This window comes from Diachasma alloeum, unplaced genomic scaffold, assembly GCF_001412515.2.
Source record: "Diachasma alloeum isolate Michigan unplaced genomic scaffold, Dall2.0 Dall_scaffold_00364, whole genome shotgun sequence".
In the NCBI taxonomy this organism is placed as follows: Eukaryota; Metazoa; Arthropoda; class Insecta; order Hymenoptera; family Braconidae; genus Diachasma; species Diachasma alloeum.
The window spans coordinates 35,154-55,774 of NW_021680503.1; the positions used below are offsets into that span (position 1 = coordinate 35,154).

A 20,621-nucleotide genomic window follows, 5' to 3' on the forward strand; every position below is an offset into this window, starting at 1 on the left:
TTTTTGGTGCCGAATTGATTTATCCCTTAAGATTATTGACTGATGATAGGAAAAGTTCAAAAATATGATGAATGGTACATGAAAAAATAGATAATTCACTCACCATTCTGTAGCTATAGTACTGCATTTTTCCACTGCTGAGGATCTCCCAGAAATCTGAAAAAATGAAGAAAAAAATTTTTTTTAATTCACTCAACCGATTTCTCTTGGAAAATTTCTCAGAACTAAGAATTGAACACTTATTCTTACCTTGGAAACCCCAGGGTTACTCCTCACACCTTCAAAACACCAGAATCATCACTAATTTTTCACTAAATCACCACTAATCCCCAAACCGAAACCATTGTCATTCGATATTCACCACTTTGAAACAATTCACTCACTCATTTTTGACAATCTCCCCATTAAAAAACCATAGTAGCATCTGTCCTCGTCTAACCCACACAATTACCCATTCCTCTTCACCCCTCAATTCTACTCAACCCCTCAATCAACAAAGAACAACAAAAATCCCACGACAATCGCCCGAAAACCTCCAAAATCCGAAAAAAAAAAAATTTTAATCCACTCAACCAATTCCCCCCAAAAAATTCTTCAAAACAAACAATTTACCACAGTCTCATACGTCATCAATCTTTTCGTCTACGCCTCACACCACCAAACCCTCAAAATCCCCCAAAAAATTCTTAATCCCCTAACCTAATCCTTTTTCCCCTCATCCCTGTCACTTCCAAAAAAATTCACTCACCCATTTTCCCACAATTCCCCCATAAAATCATCACATTAGCCTCTATCCTCGTCTAACGCACACAATCAACCATTCCTTTTTCCTCCTCAATTCTAACCAAACCCTCAATCAACAAAGAACAACAAAAACCCTATGACACTCCCTCGAAAACGCCTAAAAGTCGAACAAAAAATTAAAAAATTCCACTCAACCAATTTCCTCCAAAAAATTCCTCAAAACAAACAATTTAGTACAGTCTCAAATGTCCTCAATCTTTCCATCTACCCTTCACACCGCCAAACCCTTCAAAATCCACGAAAACATTCTCAATCTCTGACCTAATCCTTTGTTCTCCCATCTCAAGCACTTGAAAACAATTCACTCAGCCATTTTTCCGAAATTACGCCATTAAAAATCCAATCCAGCCGCTATCCTCGTCTAACCTCCACAAACAACTATTCATCTTTTCCTCTTAATTCTAATCAAGTGCTCAATCAACAAAGAACACCAAAAATCCCCCCATAATCCCCCAAAATCCTCCAAAATCTCAGCAAAAAACAAAAAAAATCCACTCACTGAATTTCCCCCAAAAAATTCCTCAAAACAAAGAATCCAACACAGCGCCTTACGTCCTCAACCTTCACCTCTACCCCTGACCCCTCCAGGCCCCTCACAATCAACCAAAACACCTCCAATCCCCAAACCCAATCCATTGTTCTCCCATCCCAAACACTTGAAAACAATTCACTCAGCCATTTTTCCAAAATTACGCCATTAAAAATCCAATCCAGCCGCTATCCTCGTCTAACCTACACAAACAACTATTCACCTTTTCCTCTCAATTCTAATCAAGCCCTCAATGAACAAAGAACACCAAAAACCCTACGACATTCACTCAAAAACATCCAAAACCCCAACAAAAAATGAAAAAAAAAACACTCACCCAATTCCCCCCAAAAAATTCCTCAAAACAAACAATTTAGTACAGTCTCATACGTCCTCAATTTTTCCATCTACCCTTGACCCCTCCAAAACCCTCAAAATCCCCCAAAACACCCTCAATCCCAAAACCCAATCCTTTGTTCTCCCATCCCAAATACTTGAAAACAATTCACTCAGCCATTTTTCCGAAATTACGCCTTTAAAAATCCAATCCAGCCGCTATCCTCGTCTAACCTACACAATCGACTATTCACCTTTTCCTCTTAATCCTAATCAAGCCCTCAATTAACAAAGAACAACAAAAACCCCCAACAATCCCACAAAACCCTCCAAAATCTCAACAAAAAACAAAAAAAATCCACTCACCCAATTCCCCCCAAAAAATTCCTCAAAACAAAGAATCCAGCACAGCGCCTTACGTCCTCAATCTTCAGCTCTGCTCCTCACCTCTCCAAACCTCTCAAAATCCTCCAAAAAATTCTTAATCCCCTAACCCAATCATTCATCCCCTCAATCCACTCACTTCCAAAAAAATTCACTCACCCATTTTTCTGCAATTCGCCCATAAAACCCTGACAAACCGCCCCATCTCTCTCCAGTCCACAAAATCCGCACTCTGCCTCTCCCTCGACTCTCTACAATCCCCGCACCCCCCACCCATCACTAATCGGTCAGCGCTAGTACCAAAACCTTCCGCCGCGTCGCTGCTGCCCTCATCGACTGATTGCGCCGTCCACCGGCGCACGCCTACGTAGAAAAATCAAAGGCCCAATGTGTACGTAGTACGTGAGCCTGGAGTGTCGAGAGCACATCGTCAATGTTTCTAATCTCTATCTCGGTAGGTTAACGCGAATTCCTCAGTACCTCCAAGTGTCAAAAATCCTTCATCTCCACCTCCAGTGTCTCCCCGTGTCAAACCCGTTGAAAAAAAAAAACAATAAATCAAATAACTCCGGGGCATTTCCAAATCGTTAAAAATGTTCTCCGGCTTAACGAATCAAGTGTCCAATTGGATGGGAAAGAAGGGCGAGGAGGGGGGCGAATTGACAGAGGAAAAAATTGCATCACCGTCGGCGGAGACTGAGCTGGACCTGGAGAAAAAAGACAACAGGTAAATCCATCACTCATCATCCATTAATTGCCCGTCAATAAAAATCGATGGACAGTCGAAGGGCTCTCGTCAGCCTAGATCACTCGACGGACGTCAATTTCCACCTGCGACAGCAATAAATACACGATGAAACCATGTGTCCACGTATCATCCCGTTATTTGCGTATCGATTACTGAATGCAAAAAAAATTGGCATTCGAGGGAAAAAAATCGGTATTCGAGGGGAAAAAATCTGCCGCGGAGGGATAATTCCACTCATTTATTCATTTTTCTTTTTCAAGATTCCCCAGGGGGTGTTAAACAGAGATTATTTACATCTGACAATTTATTCTCTCCTTTTACTGGGAAATTGAGAGAATTTTCCAGGGTTTTTCTAATTGTGGGATTTTTACAGAGCAATAATCCTTTTTTATTTGCCCTCAACTTCATTGTCGCAGGGTTTTAAAGGAAGAATGGAGCTTTATCCCCCTGACAAACAGAAAAATAAAAGTTGAGGGAAGTAGAACTAGAATCTCCGAGAAATCACCCCTAGACGCCGACAGCCCTGTGGTATTACGTAAAAAGCTTCTTCAGGGAGTGGGAGGGGGTTAACAATGCTCGAGGAATCGATTTATCATGCTCTCTCTTTCGATTCAGGGGCTTTTGTTGGTGATGACTATTGATGTCAGAGACAGAGGCATCACAGAGGTTTGGGGTAAATTTTTTGGTGGGGGAATTAGGGGGTTGTGACAGGTCGATTTTTTACAGCGGAAGAATTGATTTTGGGAATTCTAGGGGTGGCCAAATATTTCTAAGGCATTTATACCGTCATTTGTATTTTTTAAAAATCTGTAAAGATGATTTTTCGACTCTTGAATCCTTAAAAACCCCTAGATTGATTCTCAGGCTGCAATTCTAGGGGTGTCTAACGTTTTTTAAGTCATTTACAGTCATTTGTATTTTTTTTTAATTTATAAAGATGATTTTGTGACGCTTGAGCTCTTAAAAATTCCCTGGATTGACTCTCAGGCTGCGATTCTAGGGATGTCCAACGATTCTTGAGTCATGTACAGTCATTTGTATTTTTTAAAAATTTGTAAAGATGATTTTGTGACTCTTAAGCTCTTAAAAATCCCCTGGATTGATTCTCAGGCTGCAACCCTAGGGATGCCCAATAATTTTTGAGTCATTTACAGTCATTTGTATTTTTAAAAAATTTGTAAAGATGATTTTTTGACTCTTGTACCCTTAAAAACCCCCTGGATTGATTCTCAAGCTGCAATTCTAGGGTGGCCAATGATTTTTGAGTCATATACAGTCATTTGTATTTGAAAAAAATTTATAAAGATGATTTTTTGGCTCTTGAACCCTTAACAATCCCCTGCATTAATTATCAGGCTGTAATTTTTCTTGGCTTCAATTTTTTGGTGGAATTCCTTGGAGATTTGGGCAGAATGGAGGATCGAGGATCAATTCATCATGCTCTCTCTTTCGATTTGGGGGATTCTAAGGGTGGCCAAGTATTTTTGAGGCACTCACTGCAATTTTTTTTTGGCTTCAATTTTTTTGGTGGAATTCCTTGGAGATGGGGAATTGAAGAGTAACGATTAAACGGTGATGAGTGCATCATTAACATTGTCATGTGCATTGGTATATCTCATTATATCGATCTTGAGGGGAGGCGAATAGTGCCGGCTTCTTGCCACCAATGGCACGAGCCGTTGCACCCGAGTAAGTCCGATTACTCATTTTCCATTGTTGAAACTGGTCTCTGCTTAACCATGCACCTCACATCAAGCCATAATTATCCTGACTGTTACTGTTATTTAGAAAATTTCAGGAAAATTCCTGAAATTTTGTTCATTCGATCAAAGTGTCATATTTATTAATTTTTTTTTTTAGGAAAAATATTATTCTTCAAATTCGAGCAAATGAGTTCCTCATTCGTTCAGAATTATTCTGATTCTTCTTTTTATTAAAAAAATTCTGGCATTCTCGACAACTAGAATTTTATCAATTGAAATTAAGATATCTATTGCACTTTTTTGGGGCGTTTTCAAAATGAATTTCTAATGAAGAATGGTCTCTAGTTAACTATACACTCTTCATCAGACTATAATTATCCTAATTGTCCCTGTTATTCAGAAAATTTCCTGTAGTTTGCTGTTATTTTATTCATTCGATTAAAGTCTCATATTTAGTCATATTTTTTAATTAAGAAAATATTCAACTTCGAGTAAATGAGTTTCTCATTCATGTAAAATTATCCTAATTTTTCTGTTTATTAAAAAAATCCTGGCTCTCGACAACTAGAATTTCACCAATTCAAATGAAGATATCTATTTCACTGTTTGACGTTTTCAGCAGAATTTTCTAATGAACACTGGTCTCTAATTAGCCATGCACTCCTCATCGGCTATAATCATCCTGATTGCTCCGGTTATTTGGAAAATTTCAGGAAGTTAACTAGAATTTTTTGTTAGAAGAAGATTAATTAAGGCTCTGGCCCTTTAATTACTGAGGTACCTCTCATTTGTCTATAATTATCTCCACTGCACCTGTTATTTAGACAAATCCAGTCAGTAAAATGGAACTTTATTCATTCGATTGGAGAGATGCTCTTTTGAAAGTGATTGTGAAGAGGGATTTGTTCATTTTGTGCATCAAGAGCAATATTTTTTTTTATTAGAAAACGTTTCAATCATTCTAATTATTTTTCTTATTTATAATATTCTAGTCAACGAAAACTAGAGTTTCATTCATTCAAATACAAAAATAACTCACTTTTCGCATTTTTGCACTTTTCAAAAAAAGTTAAGTCGTCTCGTCATTTTTTCTATTGGAGTGAAATCATGTGGATTTAGAGGAAAAAATGCACACTGGTTAAGAATATCCTAGTAGAGGTCTGTAGTTTTATGGAAAAATGACAAATATAAGTTGTCGAAGCTGTCAATAGTCAATTTTATGCATCAAAATGTCGTGTTAGGTTATGGAATCGTCGAAGAATTTTCTATTGCCTCAATATCGCCTTTTCTATCAACTTCCCTACCTTATCAGTCATTTCATGACATCGTCTTGCACAATTCTATATTCCACGAAAAATGTTAGTCTACACCGTTAGAAAATTCTTCAAATTTGAGTAATAATTACTTATAAAATTCCATTATTGTCATCTTGGAGTCAATTTACAGTTGAACCTTTCATGAAATTGAAGATTTCTCATGAAAGTTTTCCTTTATAATTAAAAAAATATGTGAAGAGTTGAACATATTTGCAATTATTGAAAATATTTTTTTTTCACTTGAAATCCCCAGAAGAATTTGCAAAAGTGTGATTAACAACGAAAGCCTAAAAATTTAAACTCTCTTTGCATTTTGAGGAATTCTCATCGGGAGATTCAGACAGAAATTTTCAACAGTCGCCACTGGTATTTCCCCAGGGTGAAAACGCGTAATTTCTCCATGTAATCAACTTTAGAGTCGACATTTCATTCCGCAAAAAGTACTTATGCTCCCAAGATTCCTCTGTTTTTTCTAACAAACCACTAATTACGAGTGATAGTACTGAAATATCTTCTCATCAGGGCAGGTCGAGCAGCAACTTTAATACTGTGAGGGAATGAAGATGGGGATTGAAGCCCCTGGGGTTCGCGTATGCCTCGTCGGTTGGGTAAATTTATTCTGGAATAACTTTGTAGTCAGCGGCTGCATTAAAAAGTCAAAATCGAAAATAGTGGGGTTGAATATAACTTTAGTTTGATGGACCAGTGGTATAACTCGGTGTCGCCATCAGCGGAAAATTATTTTCCATTAAAGAGGGGAAAAAGTTCTCTTGAAATAGAATACGAGATTAATTCAAGTGAGATGACTCTCCGGGAGAGCTAAATCTCAAAGTTGTGAAGTGGTGATGGGATTTTAGGAGACCGGGTATATCGTTGGGCTATTAAATAGCGTGAGGGACTGGAAATGCTGCAGACGATCGTCAGCAGTGCGTTGACAGCCTCAACTCGGTTGTACGTGCAATACAGCCGGTATGATATATTATTTAAAGATATCCAAGTGTCTTTTACAGTTTGGTACAGACCACACTATAAATTCAGCATTTTTTAATCATCAAATTTGTCAATTCAAGCGTCATTCAAAGTACATTTTGCACAGAATTATTATTTTTTTCAACATTCGTCGTTTATAAATGAATAATGTAAATTGTTTAAACTCTCGGGAAGCTAATTTTTTTGCTCGTAATTTTAAAAAATTGCAATTTTTCAATTATTTCGTCAATCTTCCTACAGAAATGAATTTTTTTCCGATTTTTAAAATGGGTTCTAACGGTTAAATATCGAGATTCAAATTCAGGCCTGCAATTATATCTTCCTACAAAATATCGATATTTTCGTACAAAAATAAACTTTCTAATTTTCTTTAGATTTTTAAAATACGGTAAAACGATTAAATATCGAGACGCAAATCAGACCTGTGAAGTTTAAATAATAAAATCATTGTAAAATGTCCGGAAATTTAGGGTCAAATGGGGCTCAAATGAAAGCTTTGATGTTTGACTACAAATGTAGAAAAGCATTTCACACTGTAGAAAAAAAAATAGAATAGTCAAAATATATTTTACAGTTTGGTGCAGACTGCACTATAGATTCAGCATTTTTTAATCATCAATATTCATGAATATTCAGTATCATTCAAGTTACATTTTGCACAGAATTATTATTTTTTTAAACATTCGTCGTTTATAAATGGATAATTCGGATTGTTTAAATTTTCGGAAATCTTATATTTTTGCTCGTAATTCCCAAAAATTGCAATTTTTTAATTATTTCGTCAATCTTCCTACAGAACTAAATTTTCTAACTTTTTCACATTTTTAAAATGGGTTCTAACAATTAAATATCGAGATTCAAATTCAGGCCTGTAAAGTTTAAATAATAAAATCATTGTAAATTGTTTGGAAACGTAAGGTCAACTGGGGCTCAAATGAAAGTAGAAAACCATTTCACTGGAAAAAAAAATAGTCAAAGTACTTGGATATCCTTAAAGATATATTTCTTGTCGAAAACTGTTATTGACAAACCTAAATAATTTCGAGGGGCCAATTTTTGGGGAAAAAAGATTCTTCTCTCATCAATGTATTCTTTCTACGGTTTAAACTTCCAATTATTTTATGAATATTTCTGATAATCACCACGAAAATTCACTTTTTCTGAAAGATATTAAATTTCCTTCTATCAAGCTGGTTAATTTCCCTCAAGTAAATCTGTTCCACTCCATCAAATATTCTCAGGTGGAACATATAGTTTTTCACCAGAGCTCATTTTTTCTCTCAGCGTGAAAAGCTCTATTTCACTCTCCACTTATCGTAATAATATTCAGAAATTACACCTCCTGGGTGAGAGAAAAAAAAACCTCCCCAGAAGGGAGTGAAATTTTCCCGGATATTGGCATAAATCCTGATGGAAAATGGATTTGTACAAAAGTAGAAAAAATCCCTTTACCCGGAATAACGTATTCCAGGGCTCAGGCGATTCCACCAAGAAGCCCTCCCTATTTGTAATGCAGTATGCATGAGGCCCTTTATACGTACGCGATAAAACTATCCACACTGGTTATACTACATATTCCATTCTGTAAATTGCCGAGCTGCCAATGGTATTCCGTATGCAGAAATGTGTAGCGTGACAGGGGGAATAGAAAGAAATAACACTCACACGTGACTTATTTTTTTTTATCACCTACTGACATCTCAGGTAATACGAATATTTATGGAGCATTTTTTAATCCTCTCTCTCATTGAGCTATTTTATTTTGTTATTCTAGGATTGATTACATGATTACAATTTATTTCTAGCTGGCACTTGCCATGCTTGGAGAATAATTTTATCACCACACGAATTGAGAAATATAAAGTTTCTTAGTGCATATACATCATGCAATTATGAGTCACCTGAGAATTCATTAGACAGTCACTGTTTTATTTATTCTCATAACACATGCTTTCTTTATCAATGCAGTGGAGAAAACATTTTCGAATTGTGAATGTTATTCTCAAAATAATAATAAATAAAGAGAAGAATAATATTCAGAGAAGAAAAGTTTCTAGTTTTCAGGACAAATTACTGATTTTATCAAATTGGTCACTCAATTTCAGAAGCAAAATCTTTAAAATTTACTTATTTGAAGTGAAAAATGTTTCAACATTGATTGTATTTTAAAAACTAATTAAAAGTTGAACAGATTAATTCCAGAACAGAACAAGTCTTCAAATTAAGAATCACGATTTATTACCCCTCTTCCGTGGGAAGTGTTTCCCCCACTCTAGGCGCTTGCGTAAGGGCTGGCCGTCCCCACTCCATCCCGAAACAGTAACGCATTCCGACTTTGACGGAAGAGGGTTAAAAAGATCAAAAATCGGGTTCAGTTCAACAGCAATTCAGTAGCGAAATGGTAAAACGGTATAAGTCAATTTTGACTATTGACCTGTTTTCAATGAATATCTCGGAATCTAAGGGAGACAGCGAAATTTTTATTATGACCTTTTTGTAGAGCCGACTGAGGGCTACAACAAATGTAATTACGAGAATTTCGCTATCTCCCTTAGATTCGGAAATATTCCTTAAAAACTCCACTGGGAGATGTCGCCTTAAACCGTTTTACCACTTCGCTGCTGAATTAAACTATAACTATTTCATCTAATTTCTAATCATTTCTGGAATTCCGACATTTTACTGAAAACTAGAAGCTCCTTTCTGTTCTTCCTTTCGGAAATATTTTTTCCTGCAAAAATCGTAGCCTAGGCAGAAACCCGAGCAAATCTTCACCTTCAATATATCTAGATTATAAGCATGCTAGAATTATCATCAACTTCAATGGAAATGAAATACATAACGATTAATTTATTTTCAGCCCAACAAAGGGCAGTAAATTGGAGATGCTCGCCGGTGTTAAATCCCAAATGACCGGTTGGCTTAGTGGTGGAATACCCGGTCTAAGTGGCCGTACTGGTGCTGAAGAGGGTGGTGAAGTTGGACAAACACCGGCTGAGGCAAACGAGAGTCAAACATCGCGGGAAAGCGTACAGGGCTCATCGCCTGATAACGTAAAAGACGATGACGCAAGCAGGTGGGTTGCAGGGTATGTGGATTCTGTAAAAACTACACCGCTGGTGGTCAGAAATGCTACCACAAGTTTGAACAATCCTAGTCTCGCATATTCGTCATTGAATATTCTCATTCCATTGGCTGTGGTATTCCCGTTTGTACTCATGTTTTTTTTTCTTTCCTTTCTCCATTTCGAATATAACAGTGCGACTGGCGGTGCTGACAGCGGTCCAGCTAGTCTCGAGGGTACACCAACGGAGGACAAAGACGGACAGCAAGCGTTTGGGGCTGGTGAGTTGCTAGAGTTATTTGTGGCTATCATATTCTATTATCTTGGCTTTGTGGCCTTTGTTGGTGAATTCACTGGGGGGCGGAGATATTCATCCATGCATACGTTTTATTGCGAACTCAGCATATTTGAGAGATTTCACTGGATTTTGAAGTAATTATACCGTCGTGTCAATGGTAATTCGATGAATAGAACTGAAAATCTAGGGAATGTCATAGGAGAATTCAATTGAAAGAGCATTATCAGGCGTATAATATCAGACGCAATAAGAAAATGTGGGAAGAACATTAGATTATTTTGATGAGCCTGAGTCCAATTATGAATTTGTGGAATAGGTAATTCGATTTTTCACGTAATCGTTAGCGAAATAGAAGATGCTTTCTCTATATTCAAATTCTAGTCTCACTTCAAAAAGTATTATTAACCGTAGAATATCAGACATGTTCGGGACTACGAACATTAGATTATTCCGATGAACTTAAGTCCAACGATCAATTTCAGAAACAGCTAATTCAATTTTTGACGCAATCTCTAATAAAGAAAAAGATGTTTTCTTTAGAATGAAGAGCTCTGGGGTTAACACTTGAGCGACTTTTATTATTACTTTTTCCCGGCGTACGTGAACAACATGGATGTGCAATCTCACGTGCAGCTTCCTACGTGATTCGATTCCTCCTCTCAAATTCGATATGCTGTCTCTTACCTCCCTTTTCGAAGCTGCTCGAGAGACTTCAATTTACTGCGGCACTTGTATTTTTAACGATATCAAAGTTATGGATTTAAGTGGATAAACGATCGTTTAGAGAGGACCAACCCATGAATTTCGAATTTGTGATGTTTTGTGAGAGGAATTATTGCGGTTAATCAGCGGAGCCGCAAGTGAACACTACAATAAGCTATTCGATAATAAGGGAGGGAGTTTCTGATCTGGATACGCTGGCATATTGATCTTACAATTACTATAAATTGCTGGTATAGGAACAGTTCACCAACAAGATGAGAATTCATATGTTATGTAGGTGTTCAATACATTCATATTCACTGTTATGAATATGTGGGTTCTCTCAACCATAAACTCTGGCGGTTAATCAGCGGAGCCGCAAGTGAACACTACAATAAGCTATTCGATAATAAGGGAGGGAGTTTCTGATCTGGATGCGCTGGCATATTGATCTTACAATTACTATAAATTGCTGGTATAGGAACAGTTCACCAACAAGATGAGAATTCACATGTTATGTAGGTGTTAAATACATTCATATTCACTGTTATGAACATGTGGGTTCTCTCAACCATAAACTCTGTGATCGACTGGATTATTGACCTCAACTCTTCATTATTCCCTCAATGGGTCAATCGAAGCATAGGATCTACATTCCTATGTTCCTTTACGAAGCTGTTCGAAGAGACCTCAATTTATTGCGGCACTTGTATTTTTAACGATATCAAAGTTATGGATTTAAGTGGATAAACGATCGTTTAGAGCGGACCAACCCATGAATTTCGAATTTGTGATGTTTGGTGAGAGGAATTATTGCGGTTAATCAGCGGAGCCGCAAGTGAACACTACAATAAGCTATTCGATAATAAGGGAGGGAGTTTCTGATCTGGGTACGTTGGCATATTGATCTCACAATTACTATAAATTGCTGGTATAGGAACAGTTCACCAACAGGATGAGAATCCACATGCTTGTGTGAGTGTCTAATATATCAATAATCACTATTATGAACGTGTGGCTTCTCTCAACTATAAACTCTGTGGTCATCTGGATTATTGACCTCAACTCTCCATTATTCCCTTAATGTGTCAATCGAAGCATACGATCTACATTCACACCGAGATTCATCATTGTTCACGTGAACTAGCATGCAACGGAATTTATGAGGAAAACTCGTCGGAGTTTCGTAACATAAACATGAGGATTTGCTTGGGTAATGCTTGAAATTATGGATGAATGTAATGGAGAGATTTCCCAGGAATTTGGTGAGATACTGCTGGTGAAACCATTACTCTTCATTCTGCTATCATGCAGCGTCACCGAGTCTATAAAAATTGTTTTATTCTTGTGTTACGTTATTCTGGGATTTCTCGGAGGACTCCCTAGGTATTTCGTTTTATTTCCACGAACGAATTCTCTTTGTATTCTCGCAATTCGAGGGGTTGGGGAGGTGAAGTGCTACTGGACAGAGGAGTCAAATTTTCATGGGATTTTGGAGTATTTGTTGGATAGGGAGGAGGAGTGCTTGGGGATTTATGTCGCTTAGAGCAAGAGGAATATTCTCTTTGACAGTTGATAAATAGACGATAGGGAGTTTATGCAAAAGATTGTTTGAATCAGGCTCAGGCGGAGTTTTTGTTGTTTGAAGCAACATGTTACTTTTCTGGTACAGGTAGAAGTTGTTATAATTTAATATTTTGCAGATATGTTTATTCACCTCCAATAAATAATGACAGATACAGGATAAGTTAGCGTATTCCCATTCATATCAATTTCAATTAAAAATCTGCAGAATCAATACAAATTGAATTGTACAATACAAATTCTATTGTTTAGGTATTTGTGTACTTTACGACCATTTTTTTCTGAACTATTGGGACTATCACTTCAAAATTAATATATTGTCGGAACACAATGTGCTGAAGTCACCGATAATGTATGTGAACCTCTTTGAGACAACTCATATAATATTATGGCTGCTCACGTACACTGTTAGAAATTTCTTGAAATTTCAGTCAAAGCGTCATCTGAATTTTCGATGTGAGGTTCAATTTAATTTCAAATGAAAGTATTTATTAAATTTCTCATTCATCTTGAAAATTCCAGAAAATTGGATTTTTCGTGTTAAACAATCATTGATTTTTCAATGAAAGTTTAAATTTTCATTTTCAGACTCATTGTGAAAATTGAACATCATATACAATTCAATTTTCAATAGATTGAGAGGTCAGAAAAGTTGTTGCCTGAATTTTCAAAATTTTCAAGGTTTTTCAGGCCCGTATGGACCTGAAAATCGAGAATTACTTGAATATTCAAAAAATTAACTGACTCGTCAATGAAGAAATATACAGAAATTTCATGTAACTTTGGCGTTGCTCAAAATTTCAAGCTTTTTCACTTGAAATTTCACGAGTAATTTTCTAACAGTGTAGATGTACGGGTCTTCCCGTTCAGCACCCGCCCAAAAAATTAAATTATTAAGGTATTTAAACTTGAATACAAGAGCGCATAGTAAGGCATTTATGTCGAGCCCTGTCAGCACTTAGTATTACCCAGGGTTCACGACTTGGACCTGTGCAAATTTAGGATCACTGCGGCGACACTTTACGAAGTGTTCCCAGAACTTTATATGGGTTGTAAATATTATATTTAAGACAGCAGGAGATTTGATGAGACGTTCAGTGCACTAACACAACTATTATACACTGACAGAATGATTCATTTATTCCAAACGAGATTCGTTAACCATTAACGAATGGTAGAGTTGAATATGACCAAATGAATATTCTTTAATAGTTAACGAATGGTTCCCTTGAATGGCGAAAGTCAAGTCAAACAAGGCTCCTCAAATATACATTCGTTAACTATTAACGAATGAACATTTGGTGGGACCGAATAGACCCTAACCTCCAACCAAAATCCATTCGGTAACAATAACTAATCCGTTCTATCAGTGTATTAGTAGCAGTGGAATAATAATATAATAATGCAATAAACACCAATGTTTGTTGCATTATTATACTTGTTACAATTCAATGGGTTACGAGTCTCATCACTTTGATAATTTTCAAAAAAAAATTTTTTTTTCCCTGAATAGGTTATGCTTTCACGCGAGCTTGCAAAATGAGAAGCAATGGTAATTTTTTTCTCAAATCGCGACGTTTTGTTTATTCTCTAAAGGGATTCTGTTTAAATGTCACGAGATTTTCTAGATGAAATTTTAATTAAAAAAAAAAAAAAGATTGCATCGACCGGGAATCGAACCCGGGACTCCCGCGTGGCAGGCGAGAATTATACCCCTTAACCATCGATGCTCCTTATGGATGGAATTATATCAGATCAACCACACTTACATCCTCTGGCAGTGATGGATTATCCGAAAAATCTAATCTGATGTAAAAAATTTGGTAATAGTTTATTCAGAAAATCAATGGAAACTAAATTTAAGTTCAATCATCTCATAAAAATCGAGAAAATTTCGGCAAATGTATTCTAGAATTTTCAGTGATATTAGAAATTTCATGAATTTTTCTCCCGTAAATCGAATTCAAATACTTTCGAAATGTAATTGCGATTCTATTAAAAAATTCGTTTCTTGTATTTCAGTTTTTAATAGCTGAAACGACAAACAATAACAATTTTGTTGAACTATTCATCCCAATTTTTCGTACCGAAAATGTTCATGGAGAGAATTGTTCAGTAAAAACTACGGAACTTACAGTTCGCTCACCGATTACGGAATCGCCTCAGAAAATTTAAGTGACGGTATCGTTATTTTTCACAAATTCCGTGATTTTAGGTAAAAATTACGTGACAGTTTCGTAAAATTTCCTATAACCACATTGCGCTCCGGAATTACCGAAAAGATACATATAATTTTTATTGAATATTTCTCTCCGTGTAGCTGTTTGGTCCTCAATTTGCAACAAACATCATCGGGGCCAAAATACTTCCTACTCCCCAAACAATTCTAAATGGAAAATCCATTCTTCCCAGGTCCATCAAAAATGTCTCACCACTTGAAAATCTAATAATCTCCCATAGAAACTTTCACCCAGAAATGTTTAACCATGTTATACACATGTTCTCTCCTTCCTATAAAAAATAATTAAAAATGAATGTTAAAAAACGGGGTTACGATGTTCGGTAGAAAATCCTCGTAAATCTCCAAAGTGCTGGGGTAAAAAAGAAAGAATCGATACTCTTGCTCTAGTGGCTTGCCCCAAATGCCACCGGATTCTGACAGTTCGAGCCAGGAAGAAGAAGGAAAAGAGGCTAGACAAATATTTCACACGTAATTTCCTCTCTATTTTACGATTTTCTCTCTCTCTATTCTCCAAAATTCCCCAGGTGATCAGCCATGATTTTGTTGATACAACCTCCTGACTCAGATGGCTGATATCACCAGCGGATATCGGTTGTCCCAATCGCCCTCTCAATACTCTTAGCCTTGGGGAAGGAATCGAGGAGACTCTCATGAGAGTCCGCTATTGAAACGAATTCAGTCGACGAGCTAGTCTTTCAGTGTCGTGTGGGGAGGGGGGGATGGTCCATCCACGATCAATACCAAACACCTACACTGCTATGCTGTCACTCGGGGTTGGAAAATCAGGGAAACATGGTGGGGTGGCTATAGTTATTGAGGGCAGGAGGGAAGAAAGAAGTGTTCGATCCTGCTTTGGCTTCTTTTTAATCTTCAAAGGTGGATAGCATTGATTCATTTGAGGGTGAAGAGCAAGATTTTATCGTTGAAAAAGTATTTTTTGGCTTTGAAGATGTGAAAAGAAGAAGTTGGCAGCAAAGAGATACAATAGTTAGTCATAAAGAAATATAAATTATTATTGTTTTCAAGAAGCAATACGTTCTCACTTTTATGAAGATAAATCTGTTTTATGAAGCAAATTATCTCATCAGAATCTTCAGCTTTTCTTTCACGTTAATCCGCCTGGTTATCATAGTGGTTAACATAGTGGGGCGGTTATAGTTTCTGGGGCGGGAGGGAAGAGAAAAGTGTCCAATCTGCCTTCTATCTAATCTTCAAAGTATATCGCATTAACTAGAAGGGGAGTGAGATTTTATCACTGAAAATATATTATTTGGCTTTGAAGATGTGAGAAGAAGAAGTTTCCAGCAGAGATAAAGTAGCCGGTGATAAAAAAGAAATAATTCTTTTCAAAAAGCAACACGTCTTCACTCTCATTAAAATAGAATGGTTTTATGAAGAAAATTATCTAATTGCTCCGGATCTTCAGGGATTTCCTCATCCTGTTTATCTTCTCCCTAAAAATTTCCATGAGGCAATTGCATCTTGTTAATTGTTCATCTGACGAAGGCGCCAGCATCTCCAGCCAAACTTTCCCTTCAAGATAAACAGTTTTGTCACATCCTTGGCCCGAAAACACAGGACTCTTGTTATTGATCAAAAGAGTTCGCTTGCTGCGTCGCAAACTGTTGGGGTTCATCGATGGCGTAGAATTTCAGACAACTAAATTAACCAGGTTTTGGGAATTTCGTAGTCTTATTTCTCGCGTCTACCTTCTCCAGTTATCCATAGTCCTGGCAAGCATGTTATTACGAACTATCGGACACACAGGGAGTCCTTTGTGGCCCTTGGAAAGTTCTTCTGAGACAGTTACATGGTTCCGGGAGAATGGAGCACGGAAAATACTGCGAGGTGATAAAACTTTGATATTCTGAATTCACTGGAAATAATGTTAATAGATGTTCGGTGGATATTGAGCCCTAAAATTTGCCAAGTTATATAGATTTGAGACGAAGAACTCTTTGATGTGATGAGAAAACTTAGATAGGTGTAGGGAATTGCGCAGTTGAAGAAAATCAAAGAATAAGAATCTTTCCGTGATGATATCATTTATTCTGATGACATAATTTATTCTGAAACTAAACTTTATTTCGTAATTAATTTGCTGACCATCTCCGTAGTGATAAATTGAGTTGATAAAAGCATTCATTTTATTGTAAAACTTACAAAATGAAGGAAAAAAATTATGGTCAGAAGGATGATTTCCTTCCACATAGAAATTCACTCATCTACATCTAGAATGCTCACCAAGAATACCATAATCTATTCAGCACCGATAAATCGACCCTGGTGATGAGAAATCAAACCTGGATTTCTTGTAAAATTCATTTCTCCATTTTTGTGACAAAATTTACGAAATTGGAGAAAGCCAGAAGCTCCTGACGATACCAAAGTTGGTGAAAGAACATGTGATTCTAGGTCAGTAAGGATAATCCTGACTCGACCCCATGCTGAGAAAATCTCAAAAGAAAGCTGGGAGAAGACAGCCAGGGCTGTGAACACATCCCCGATTTTATAGCCCTCAGCCTACACTGAATGAAAAAACATATAATCACCAAAATGATTCCTTAAAATGAGAAAATGACATGTATATTCGTTAATTCATAAATCATTCACTTCATTTTTAGGAAAACAATTTATTTTCTTTCCGAAATGAGATGATATTTTTTTCTAAGGGCAAGGGAAGTCTGAAATAAGGAAATGATGTTATTCCTTCCTTTTCCTTTGTCATATTTCAGAAATTTTATGTGGTCGATACAAAAAAACCTGAGTAATGATTCGCTGGATCGAAATTTTTGGTATTTTTACTCATTTTCTAATCTTTGAACACAAAGAACCTGTTCAAGTTACAGAATTCGCGTTTGTTCCGAAAAAATGATAAAGTTGACTATATATTCGATCAGTTCACGATAGATTTTTCGAAAATTCATCTCTTTTCTTTTCGAAATAAAATAATATTCTTCAAACGATAAAGAAAGTCTGAAATAAAGAGATGAAGTTACTTTTTCCTTTTGTCATCTTTATGAAATGTCTGGAGGTTTCCTTTTGCCTGAATTCTTTATTCATCCAATACAAAAAAAGCTCTGATTTATGATCCATTGGATCGGAATTTTCAGAACTTGCAGTCTTTTTTTCAACTCCTGATACAAAGAAATGATTCCTCGATCCAAGAAATTCTCACTTTATCGTGAATTGCTCATGTTTAAGTCACAGAATTTGTGTTTATCTTCAACAGATGATAAACTTGGCTTTATATTGAATCACTTTATAATAGATTTTTAGAAAATCCATTTCTCTTCTTTTCGAAGTAAAATAATATTCTTCAAACGATAACGAAAGTCTGAAATAAGGAGATGAAATTATTTCTTCCTTTCGTCATATTTGAGGAATGCCTGAAGGCTTCCTCTTCCATGAATTCTCTCTACATTCACTGCAAAAGTCCCAAATTAATGATTCATTAGCTCGAAGGTTTCGTATTTTCAGGTTTTCTTCCTAACAAATTCTCATTTTATCGTAAAGTGTTCATGTTTTCGTCACGGACTTCGTATTTCTCCTCAAGAGATGATAAATTTGGCTCAAGAAATTTACTTTATGACATTCGCTCTATTGTTTCTTTCAATAAGAAGTCCACACAAAATTTAATATCAACGTTTGCGGCATTGCTCTTAAATTTAATTTTTCCTCATTGTTACCTCTCTTACAGTTTCGACGAAAGCATTGGCTGGTGCTAAGAGCTTCGGTGGCTTTCTATACAGTGCTGTCAACAAAGCCGGAAAAACTGTCGTCGAGGCGAGTGTGAAGATCAAGAAGACCGTCGAGGAAAACGTAAGTTATCTAAACTCAATTTCACCAGTCCTTGTACTTAAAACCTTACACTTTGACGAACAACATTGCAACTTGACCTGTAATCAACTCACATTACCGAAACCCTCTGGCAAATCGTTGGCGTTGATTTCCGGATATTTTATAATGAGAAGCCTTTGATCCTCTTTATCCCCTTGGAGAGGGAGACCACCTACTCACGAGGTGGAGTACATTGTTAACGAAGCGAGTGAACTATACATGTAAAGTCGCTCATTGAAACAATCAACGATGAAACCTCTCATTTTATAACGTCTCTTTGATTTAATGACGTTAAATAGCGGGAGGAATACATCGCAATTACGGGACACCAGTTGTGATCAATTGCCCAAACGTTTTCAATTAATTCGGCAATTAGTCATACCAGAATATTATATTTCCACTGAATAATTACAGTGGGGACAAAACTTGCATATGAAATAGTTGGAAAGTGAGACGGAAAGCGTCAATTTGGTGGAGACGGGAATTTAAATGGTGTTGTTTGAAAATTTTCGGTATAAATTCACTACTAATTCATCAATGATTCAGTGCAACAAACCTTTCCTAAAGTATTTCAATATTTCTTACTGCATTTCCCTGGAAAAGTGAAAATTCCATGTTTACTTAATTTCCTCCATATTTGCACATTTCCTAGAATAACAAGTGCACCACCCATGTCCCTCTCCACCTAATACCGACCTGCAAATAGGGGAAAGGCAGACGTTGAAAAGGAGAAGAGGGGAATAGTTAAAAATAAAGAATGGTTGTAAGTGCAAGTACGCGAGACTCGAAACAAGTGGTGGACTCGTCTTGTAAATGAACATAACCCGCAGAATTTCGGAAGGTCAGGCCTTGTGTGAATATTTTGAGCATAAATTCACTGCTAAATCATCAATGATTCAATACGTAAAATCTTCTTTCAACTATTTCTCTCTACATTTTTATGCAAACATCATAATTGCATATTCAGTCAGACAATTTTTCCCGTATTCGCAGATTTGGATAGCACAAGTGCATCCTTATTCCTTGTGTGAAAATTTTGGGCATAAATTAATCTGTCATGCATCAATTCACTACTAAATCATCAATCATTCCGTACAAAATACTTCCCCTAAATAATTTCAATATATCTCACTACATCTCACTACAATTTCCCCCATATTCACACGTTTCCGAGAGTCACAAATGCCTTCTTCTCATCCCTCTCCACCCAATACCAACCTGGAAATAGGGGAAAGGTAGACGTCGAAAAGGAGAAGGGCGTAGTTTTAAAAAAGAGAATGTTTTTAAGCACAAGGACACGAGGTCCGAAAGAAGTGGTGGACTCGTCTCGTGAATATATATATAACCCGAAGAATCGCAGAAAGTCCGGCAGGATTTGCCTGAAAATTGTCGGTATAAATTAATCCGTCTGCTACTAAATCATCCATCATCCGGTACAAAAAACCTCCCTTCAATCATTTCAACACATCTCACTACATCGCCCTGAAAACGTGAAAAGTGCATGTTTAGTCAGACTATTTCCCCCATATTCACACGTTTCCAAGAGTCACGAGTGCCTTCTCATCCCTCTCCACCCAATACCAACCTGCAAATGAGGGAAAGGTAAACGTCGAAAAAAAAAGAACGCAGTTTAAAAAAAAGAGAATCTTTTCAAATACAAATACACGAGACTCGAACCAAGTGGTGGACTCGTCTCGTGAACGTACATAACGTATATATTGTCTATTTATTTCAGACGCCATTTTAAATCATCTTGTTTGAAAAGTCTGGGTATAAATTCCTCCGTCTACTACAAAATCATCAATCATCCAAAAAACCTCCCCTCACTAATTTCAACACATCTCACTACATCTCCTTGAAAACGAAAAGTGCATATTTAGTCAGACAATTTTTCCCATATTCACACATTTTCAAGAGTCACAAGTGCCTCTTCATCCTTCTCCACCCAATACCAACCTGCAAATGAAGGAAAGGTAGACGTCGAAAAAATAGAACGCAGTTTAAAAAAAAGAGAATCTTTTCAAATACAAATACACGAGACTCGAAACAAGTGGTGAACTCGTCTCGTGAACGTACATAAC

General features: G+C 36.7%; 1 protein-coding gene and 1 non-coding gene across 5 annotated transcripts in view; one reads left to right on the top strand and one right to left on the bottom strand.

Moving 5' to 3' along the window:
- Window positions 1-2,461: 2,461 nt before the first annotated feature.
- LOC107041412 (synapse-associated protein of 47 kDa) overlaps window positions 2,462-20,621 on the top strand; it is a 40,891-nt gene continuing 22,731 nt past the window's right edge. For 3 of the 4 annotated variants that reach the window (XM_015261975.1, XM_015261978.1, XM_015261977.1), the window contains exons 1-4: window positions 2,462-2,780; window positions 9,671-9,898; window positions 10,070-10,155; window positions 18,401-18,522. In XM_015261975.1, coding sequence (XP_015117461.1) covers window positions 2,647-2,780; window positions 9,671-9,898; window positions 10,070-10,155; window positions 18,401-18,522 — 570 coding nt within the window. In that variant the 5' untranslated portion in view covers window positions 2,462-2,646. The remainder of the gene's footprint in view (window positions 2,781-9,670; window positions 9,899-10,069; window positions 10,156-18,400; window positions 18,523-20,621) is intronic. The other variant, XM_015261976.1, reaches the window with a different exon arrangement.
- On the bottom strand, window positions 14,118-14,188 carry Trnag-gcc. Its single transcript has one exon. It is a non-coding gene; the product is annotated as a tRNA-Gly (tRNA).